Source organism: Trachurus japonicus, chromosome 5, assembly GCF_045865225.1.
Source record: "Trachurus japonicus isolate A0001 chromosome 5, Traja_1.0".
In the NCBI taxonomy this organism is placed as follows: Eukaryota; Metazoa; Chordata; class Actinopteri; order Carangiformes; family Carangidae; genus Trachurus; species Trachurus japonicus.
Genome location: NC_140911.1, coordinates 16,927,340 through 16,937,237, shown reverse-complemented (window position 1 = coordinate 16,937,237; position 9,898 = coordinate 16,927,340). Strand labels below are relative to the sequence as shown.

Sequence of the window (9,898 nt, the reverse complement as noted above, 5' to 3'; positions counted from 1 at the left end):
AGTCAGCATGACAGGGAGGGCTCTTATAGCAGGAGCAGCAGAACTGTGAGGGGAGGGAGGGGTAGGAGTTCCCATCCACCCGCATATTTTGGTCCTGAAAGTCCCAGAAAAGTTCCGTTTGGTGGCTCACCTATGATTTGTGTGTGTGTGTGTGTGTGTGTGTGTGTGTGTGTGTGTGTGTGTGTGTGTGTGTGTGTGTGTGTGTGTGTGTGTGTGTGTGTGTGTGTGTGTGTGTGTGTGTGTGTGTGAGCCAGTTTTTATGAGCGGAGAGCAGACAGCAAACATTGGTATGCAGCTCCTAAACACTGGTGGTGCAGGGACATGAGAAAACTCTCACTAAGCACTGATAGTGACCTTCAGACCAAAAACATGAACTCCAGTAATGTACTAAAACATGATGCTGAGGCAGAAAACGTTACTGGGTTTTCCCATTTTATGCTACTTCATGTTGACACTCAACTTTTCAGAAACAAGTACTGCAGACTCTAACTTTGTGGTAGTGTATTTAGCTTTGTAAAGGCTATTTCAGGTCCTACCTGTAACACGTACACCTTTAATATGATCATCTGCATGATACAATGTGATGGCTGGTGCACTCTCCATTGTGAGGCTACAGTATGATATGAGAATCAAATGACTATATTTTACATGTAAGTTTTCTATTAAAGATGTAAGTGTTTAGTATTTTTGTCAAAAGCACCAAGTGAAACACATTAAAATACACACCAAGCATCTTTACTGAGCAGTATGAGATTAATTCATATCATGTGAAGTTTCTGAGGTTGGAGGTTTATTACAAATAATAATGACTAAATACCAAAAACCTACAGTGTTCCCAAAAGCATCTGTATACTGATTTACCATTCGACCATATATTTAAAACCTCTTTAAAAGCATGTAGAGAGAACAGCTCCTTCAATCCAAGGTCAGCGTATTTAAAACCGTTTTCTCCCAGCTCTGTTCTGACCTTGGGAACAGATGAACCTTAAGAAGTCCTGTGATCAGAGATTATACTTATTTGCTTATTTTCTAAGATAAGTATACTTGTAAATATAAGGGAAGCAGACCCAGGAAAGGTTTATAAATTTAAACATACTGTACATGATTTAGTCTTCTTGTGAACAAATCAGGCCAACCAACATGTATAAAAACAATGGGTAAACTGTTCATGGTGTTTAGTTTTGTGTTTCATATGTGTTCAACATTCCATTGTTTCACTGTGTTTTACATGTATGTTTTTAACGTGGATGTAAATCTTTTTGGCTCACTGTGCTCCTGCTGTCTTGACCAGGACACTCTTGTAAAATAGTTTTTTAATCTTAATGAGTCATTTCCCTGGTTAAATAAAGGTAAATGATAAATAATAACAATAATAACATGTGTAGCTACAGTGTGTTTTTCTGAACCACAGAAACACAATCAGCCCCAGTGGCTTCTTTCCTCAGAGGGCCAGTGTGCTCCACTGTTGATGGCTCTACAGTTGCCCTGTTTCAGTTTGTCTAATGGGTTAAGTGCTTTGGGTAAATAAACACTCAGCAGATGCTGGAGGTGATCACACCTGAACCTTCTCTGTGGAGCAAATGGCTTCCAGATTGACTGGTGCTGATGGAGGGAGGCGGGGCAGACTGCTGCAAAAGGGCCAGAGGGTCATTAAAGGGCCTGTTTTTACAAACACAACCCCTTGACACATCAGACTGGGGCACCGGCGGCCCCCTGGCCCCCAACTCAGTTGTACTAACACCAGCGACCTGTGGAGGACATGGTTTCACTCATAAAGCAGGACACCATGGTGTTTTACCACACTTGGTCAGCCAGTAACACGACCCCGCTGCACTTTCTCTCCCGCTGCACCACCTCCACCTCACAGTTTGGAGCCGTAAATACTTCACTCCTCCCTTGAATCAACTTAAAGGAATGTCGTTAAATGCCTGTTGAGTTGATTAAAGTACTAATGGATGTGTGCTGAGTGGTGGAATGTGTGGTACTCTGGTAGAACTTCTTATTCTTACTATAAAAACACATGTATATATGTATATAAAAGTTAGGGATATTTGACTTCAGATAGAATTTCAGAATTCACCTAAAAGTGCAGGTGAACTTAATTTGACCCTCTCTAAACTTGAATGCACACGTCCACCTGTTCAGTGTTTTACTTATAACATAACATGCTGTCTTCTCCAACAAGGTGATTAAAAATCACAACAAATGTCTGATCCATGAATCGAGCACTACATGTTCTGCTTCAGTGACAGACAGTTGATATTTAAACAGTCCTCTTCATCATGCTGCTCACATTTTGACGTCATGAGACCAAGACGACACCTAAGTTAAAAGACTGGCTCACTCAAGTCCAAGCAGACCTGTAATCATTTCTAATTGAACACACATAGCTCCCCATGCCACTGTGCATGACCCCCCACGGACATGCACAGTGACATGGGTAAACCATAAGGAGCACTGCAGCACTTTACAAAATACTACCTCTTCTCATTTCATTTTAGCACAACTCCCAACAAGTAATGGTGTTCCGGTGTTCTTTGCATTGTTGCACTCCATCCCATTTACTCACCTCTGACAGCTGACTCAACCCCCAGCAACTCTTATGAGCACTGCAACACTTTACTTGAACACTGTAGCACTTTATTTATATACTGGGTGTAATGGGCATCGTGCAATACAACCTGGGACTGTAAACTGATGTGCACTTTAGGGTCTTGTGCAATACTATCTAGCACTTATACTTTTATAGGGCATCATGCAATACAACCTGGTACCTGCAGTATGCACTCCTGCACTTTAACACTTGTCACTCAGCACTTATGCACTTTATCTCCGAGAACAAAACTCTTATGGTCCCCCTATCTGTGGGATGTGTTTGTCAATATGTTTTTCATTGTCATAGTCGCCTTTTTTCTCTTTTTGTGTTGTCTACATTATTATGTGTACTGTTATTGAACTGTTTTTATGTTTATGGGACTCCGGATGGAAATTAGCATCCGGCACAGTTACATGTTTTTTTGTCCATCAATGTGCACTGTCCCATTCAAATAAACAAATAAAAAATAAAACAAATGTCGAGGCTTCAGACGGGATGTTCTCGGAGGGAAGTGTCCACTGAGCTCAGAGTGTCATCAGCAGGTTTAAACAGAGACACAGACAGACTGGAAGAGTCACAGAAAAGCAGAGAGGTGGACGTCCTTTGGCCATATGACAAGTCATTGGGACATTGACATTTTTTGTTGTGGTATTCCCACCACTGTTGTTAGCTTCTGTTTCAATAAAGTGTTTGAGATGAATAAAACACCATTACATACTTCTACTTAAATGCATCACAAATCACATAATATAACATCATAATATCACATTTGTAGCATGAACTTTTTTACATTTTCCATAAATCTGAGAGTGAGTAGTGTATAAAACTCTCTCAGATCAGTGTTTACATTCTTTGTTAGGATTTTTCGTCTTTTTCTTTTCTTTTCTTTTCGAGGGGGGGGTGAAATTAGTTTTTCTCCCACTTTGGGTGTGAGGAAACACTAGTGCATTCCAGCCCTATACAAGCAAAGTCTTCTTTCATTTAAACTGTGCTACATATTAATAAATAGATAAATGGTCAGCATTGTCTCCTGTGAGGGAAACTGCTGCCAAAGTCTCTAGTCACATAACTTGACTCATCGGAAACAGCTGCACCAGAGAAAAGAGCCAGCTGCAGCCTGCTGCAAAGGCCTTTTCTAATTCATCTTGTGTTGTGTGTGTGTGTGTGTGTGTGTGTGTGTGTGCGCGTGCGTGTGTGTGTCACACATTATGGCACATTATGACTGTTGCTTCACTTCCACTATATCATGTATCATGTTGAATTTTGTTTTTGTTACATTCACTTTTTTTTTGCCTGGATCGGGAACATCAGTGACTGGGTGATGACATTTGCATGACTGGTCAGTGCAGTGATGACTCATAGTCCACTGAGGTGCTCTGGTTTGCCGGCTGCTCTCAGGAACTGCAGGGAAGAGGAGGAGCACTTCCAATACCCTGAGCTTCGCCTCCATTACAGCAAATGAACTACTTTAAGTACATGTATCATTATTACTAAAGGTGACAGAGGGAAAATAGAGCAGAGGGAGCAGGAGAGAAGGAGGCAGAGAGAGAAGTCGTTAATGAACCAACTCTATATATCAAATAAAGGGAGTTTGACATAAAGACCTTCCTCTGATAAAAGTCTGTTACACTCTGGAGTAACTGTGTCATCATCTCTCTCAAGTTTTCCTGACTTTCTTTGTTTGGATGAATGCAAAGTCTTTATAGTACATCTAAAATCACAGCCCAGTCTTTGTGTTTATGTTATTTTGGCAGGATCTGGATTTGATGATGGATGGTCCAGACACATAGAGCTAGTCTTGTTAACTTCATGGTAATACAAATATTCACTTAGCAGCACCTGCTTGTTCAAACAATTATCCAATCAACCAATTATCAGAGGAAGAAGAGGTTGATCTTTTGGTTGTTGCTTCCTCAGTGGTTGTCACAGGACAATGTTTTTCCCCATAGTGTGTGCATGCCCACATGCATGTAAATCTACAGACATGAATGTGTGTGTTTTCAATGGTGGCTATATGTGTCTTAAAATAGCCTGCTACAGTCTGTGGTCTATTGAGACACATTCTTGCATTTCTCATGAGGGGTCGGTGGCCACTGGGGTAAGCCCTGTCTGGTCTGGACCAACAGTCCAGTTCTCATGACACCTGACCCAGAGCATATCCTGTGGTCAGACTATAGCATTGTGCTGTGAAGAACTGGGATCTGCTCATAAGGAATCTCAGATTATGGTGGGCAGGGAGGAGGGCGGACCATACATACACATTAACTTTCTTTATATGAGTGTACGTTTCTGAGTATTTCAGCATTTGGAGGACAACTGTCACATCTGCCTGTCAGGAGAAGCAGTGCATTGTCATCAAACACTGAGATGATCCTCTGAAGACCAACGCCCCACAAAAGCCAAAGACTTGTAACTGGCACATATCAAGTTTTCATAAGGAGGCACTACATGATTCGAAATGCATTTGACAATTACAGGGTCATGTGAGGTGAATATGACACATGGTCCACAAAATGCTTTGACTTTGAGGATTCGATCCCTGAGCGCGGAGACATTTTATTCCTTTTATAAGTGACAGTTTTTAAGTCTGTTGTGGGAAAAATACTTTCAGACAACGCATCTTACAAGCTTTGGTCTCATGATTATCCAGGTAGAAGAAGTTTGCCCACTGATGTCCTCCTCCATGTTTATTTATCATCTTACTTATCAACAAGATTCGGGTCAAGTCAATAAGTTTTGAGGACGCCCTCTGCTGGACCACAAGCTAATGCATGTCATAGACATTATAGTCTACCTCATGGTTTGAGTTCAAATGCCAGTGAGTTTTGATTTTTTTTTTTTTTTTGGCCAAAATTTTAGTTTTCTTTTAAATGTGATTTCTTTAAATTATAATTTACTTTGTGAGGCAGAGAGCTAAATGAATGGCACCATGTTAATTCAAAAAAGAAGTATAGTAGGTCTACAGAGTAGTTCAAGTCCAATGAAGCACTAATGTGGGAAGTAATACCCAGGAAAGTGCTCTTTGGTTAGGAGATGCAGGAAAAATAAGAATAAAACTATAATATTACAGAAATATTAAAATGCCTTTTTTTTTTTTACTGCTAGTTCATATAGAACAAAAACCAACATGTTTCGGACTCTGTGGCCTTCATCAGGGTCTGAGGGAGCAGCACTCACAGTTGACCAAAAGACGCCAAGACATGTTGTTTTTTATATGTTCTATATGAATTAGCCATCAAAATAAAAGCTTTTATAGAGGAACTATGCAGGTCTGGTTGCTTTTTGGCTGTTTTGGTCTCTTTTTTTCTCTACAGAGATACCCCTGCAGCTTCAGAGTGCATATTTTCACTGTCTTAAAAACTCAAAGCTAACCCTCCTCCCTCCCCCTCTGGCCATGTGCATTTGTTTTCAACGAAGCGAGCAAGAAGGCAATCCGTGGAGCAATGTCTAAGTGGGAAACGTTAACAAGAGATTACGGATTACCAGGTGTTTTTGTGTCGTAGTGCCGTAAAGCAGTCCATGTTTCTCGCAAAACCAGATCTGGGACACCGGGTCAGAGACGCTGATCTTGCAAGGTTGGTTTTCAGCCAAGAGACCCTAAGGCAGTGAGCCTCCATTCTCCCCTTAACAAATCATTTAACCATCACAATTACTCTGAAGCTGTTTAATTGAGATAAAAATAAAAAAAAATCTTGCATAGTTCCTCTTTAATGTTTCCACAGTTTTGTAACTGGTTAAATAATTCAATATAAAAAGTGTTCATTATGTGTTTCATGTTATTCAGACATGAGTTTCAGTGATTATTCATTTCATAATTTTTATTGTCATCACCAAATTGATCAGACAGAGAAATATAGTGTGTCAGAATAATTTTTGGCTTTTGTTCTCAACAAATCCAATTCATGGTTTCTCATAAAAAACCATGTTCAATTCACAAATACATCAACCAATGATAAATTAATTATCTAACTAGCAGATAAATAATTAAATAATTAAATAAATTAATAAATATCAAATAAATTATGTAACAAATAAGAAACATTTCAGGTAAATTAAAGAGCTAGTTGGCATATAAAATAATACTGACATGTAAATTATTGCAATGCATACATAATTCCTGAATAATTTAAAATGAGGTTACTGCTTATATCAAAAAGCAGGATTATGATGCATGCACGTGATAAGCCTGAGAAGTTTTCTCTGACTTTCTTATAATTATTAAAAATGTGTAAATACAAATAGAGAATACAAATATTTGAGATCAGTCCTCAGAGCTGCAGCAGTCGTCCTCTGCTTGGTGCCCTTTGAAGCAGGCAGACTCGTAGTGCTTGTTCAGGTAGGACTTGAGTGCAAAGCTTTTGTGGCAGCGTTTGCAGGAATAGTCCTTGAAGGCTGAGTGAGTCTGCATGTGGGCGCGCAGGTTGGAGCGGTCGGCGAAGGCCTTGCCGCAGTGTGCACAGGCAAATGGTTTTTCTCCCGTGTGGGACCTCATGTGGCCCTGCAGGAGCCAGGGCCGGCTGAAGGCTTTGTCACACATCGTGCACTTGTGCTTCAGGTCATGCGTCAGCATGTGCATGGCCAGCGCCGGCATGGACACGTACACCTTGTGGCAGGTGGGACACTTCCTGGCCTGCTGACTGTCCAGGCTGCGGTGAGTCTGCTTGTGTCTGCTCAGGTTGGAGGATGTGGCATAAGACTTGCCACACTCACAACACGTGTGCCGCCCTTTGGTTTTTCCTTTGGCCGGGCTGCAGTCTGCCAAGTCGGCACTCTTGCTGCTGTCTGATTGGCTGCTTCTTTTGCGTGAACACCGCTGCTTGGATCTCCAGCGGGAACGGCCATCAGAGATCAGGAGGTCGTTGACGGTGCATGATTCCAACTCAGGGCTGCTGCTGCTGCTGTTTGACTCCACTGTGGCGGTGGAGACGGGGCTGTCCGGACGCTCCATGTCGTGGTCGGAGAACTCTCCCCCACTGCTGCCACCTGGGGAGAACAGGGGCCCTGAGAAGAGCCCAGTCTGCCCACATCCTGGCTCCTTTGTGCTCTGTAACACTGACGGGATAACGTAATCATGGATGTAACCTGTAAAAGAAAGAAAATATCAATGAGTGATGCTTGTTTCATGCTCCAGCTGTGCTGCTTTCAGGGCTGCAAACCGAAGAAATGAAGACCTCAGTCTGCATGGGACAAATCTGTGCCGAGTGTGTCCCATGCATATAGGCCAAAGCCAGCAGCCAGAGGAGGCAGATCTCCTTACATCACACGCCTCTGCAGTGTTTGGTTTCTTTGTGGTTTTAATTTTACAGCACATCCACACTACAGTGCGTTTTCACTCACCCACTCCTCTTACTAACTTAGAGAACTAGATGAGCTTTTTGTTTAGTTTACACATGTATATGGTGCAGTCTAAAATCTGGACTGTACCACCTGGAATAAATGAACAAAACATCTTCCTGATCTAAACGACCTCTGATGAAAGGTTTCGACTGACCTAACCCTCTAATCAATATCAGACCTACACAGGAAGCTGTTTGTAAGTGCCACGATCAGCGAGCCTTGGGATGAAAACCATGAGTCTTTGGTTCACAGCTCTGTCTGGATCAATACCTCCACTGCCTCCAACAAGTGCTATCATGAAGAAATTTGCAAGGCCACAGTGGCTAAACATAAGTCAAACAGAATGTGCTGACATTGACAAAACAGTCACAGAGCAATCGCCTGCTTCCCAATCAGACCAGTGGCCTGCAGCCGCCGCAGCAGCAGCCGCAGCAGCTGAAAGAGTGTCTCAGCAGTGAAATCCCCTCAATCACTAAATTATTTTAATCAGATCATTCCCCATCTGTGGTGTTTTTGAGAGTGTTCATGAGTATGGTAATGGGGAGATTGAGTGACAGGTGTGGGCTGCGATTTAGCAAAGAGGAAAAGGGAGGGCCAAGGAGGGTGTGTGTGTATGTGTATGTGTGTGTATGTGTATGTGTGGTGGGAGGAGGAGGGGTAAACCCCCTCACACACACACACACACACACACACACACACACACACATAGGGACACAAAGGGAAGCAGACAGCTGGCATCCTAAATCTGGGGAACAAATGATTCAACTCAAGCAGAAGATCTGTGATGCTGGTGGTGGGTGGGTGAATCCGCTCAAAGCACACATTTCTTTGGGTGTTTCTCAAAGCTAAACACACACGCGCACACACACACACACACACACATATTGTTTGTATAGCGGGGTTGTTCTCACATCCAGCCCCTGTAGAAATCCCAGTGATGAAACTCTAATGTCTGCCAGTGTACTGCTCATGTTGCACTTTATTGAATTACCTGCAGCACTCTATTTTCCAGTCAATACCCATCCTCTAAAAACCCTGTCCCATCACCTCTCGCTGCTCCACATATGGATTGTGTTGCAATCCTACTCCTTGTGGCTGTCTAACGTCCTGCAGGATCAGATGGAGAGGGATGGAGAGATGAACGGAGGAGGGAGGGGCGGAGTGGAGGGGGTAGGATGCTAGATGATAACAGGAGGGACTCAAGGGCAACTGCATCTAAGGACAACACAGTCCCAAGCGGCTATCTCCTTTCTACAGAGTTTTTTTCCCCCTTTTTTTTCCAAGTTCGACCTGACAAAAGGTTGCATCAGATTGTGTGCCTAATGCCTGCGCACACGTATATCTCATCATCCATGTACACAATGGTATTAAAGCCAAAGGCTGCTGTGTGATCTGGTTTGAGTATTAAGCTGATTGAGCCGGCGTGACCTGAATACTATTTAGCATCCGCTGAGTTAGAAAACAAAAGTCCCGAGACAGACGGATGGGGGGACAGGTGCTGTCTGTGGGGGTTTTTTTTGGGGGGGGGATTCGGAGAGCGATTAGGTAGCAAAGACAACAACATAAACACACTGCATCAATCCCTGTCTGTTGTTTTAGTTTTTTGTTACTTGATTTCTGTGAGACCTCACCATGTGGAGCATCTTCAAACAGAGACACCAGTCTAGACTACAGCAAAGATATACACATAGCACAAACTCAAGAGAGATGTCAAACTCACCGTTTTCACTCAAACGCACCGCCAAGTTGGTGGCTGACTCAGTGATGGCATGTGTCACAGTGTAAGCGTTGTCCCAGTGCTGCTGGTGTTGGTTGTAGTAGGCAGAAGATGAGACATCGTGAACCTTCGGCTGTTTCACCAAAAAGGAGCGTGGCATCTTTTTTCTTTTCTTTTTTTCACCTGAAAAACTGGTGCTACAACCTCATAGAAAAATGTTGATAGAGAGATGCTCCAAAAAAAAAAAA

The 9,898-nt window shown here is 42.5% G+C and overlaps 1 protein-coding gene across 1 annotated transcript; it reads right to left on the bottom strand.

The window, feature by feature from the left end:
* Positions 1-6,450: 6,450 nt before the first annotated feature.
* LOC146987403 (uncharacterized) lies at positions 6,451-9,898 on the bottom strand. The gene is made up of 2 exons (XM_085778027.1): positions 9,654-9,898; positions 6,451-7,678 (listed from the first exon to the last, which is right to left on the bottom strand). The coding sequence occupies exons 1-2, from the start codon at positions 9,808-9,810 to the stop codon at positions 6,858-6,860; spliced, it is 978 nt and encodes a 325-aa protein (XP_085634153.1). The 5' UTR covers positions 9,811-9,898; the 3' UTR covers positions 6,451-6,857.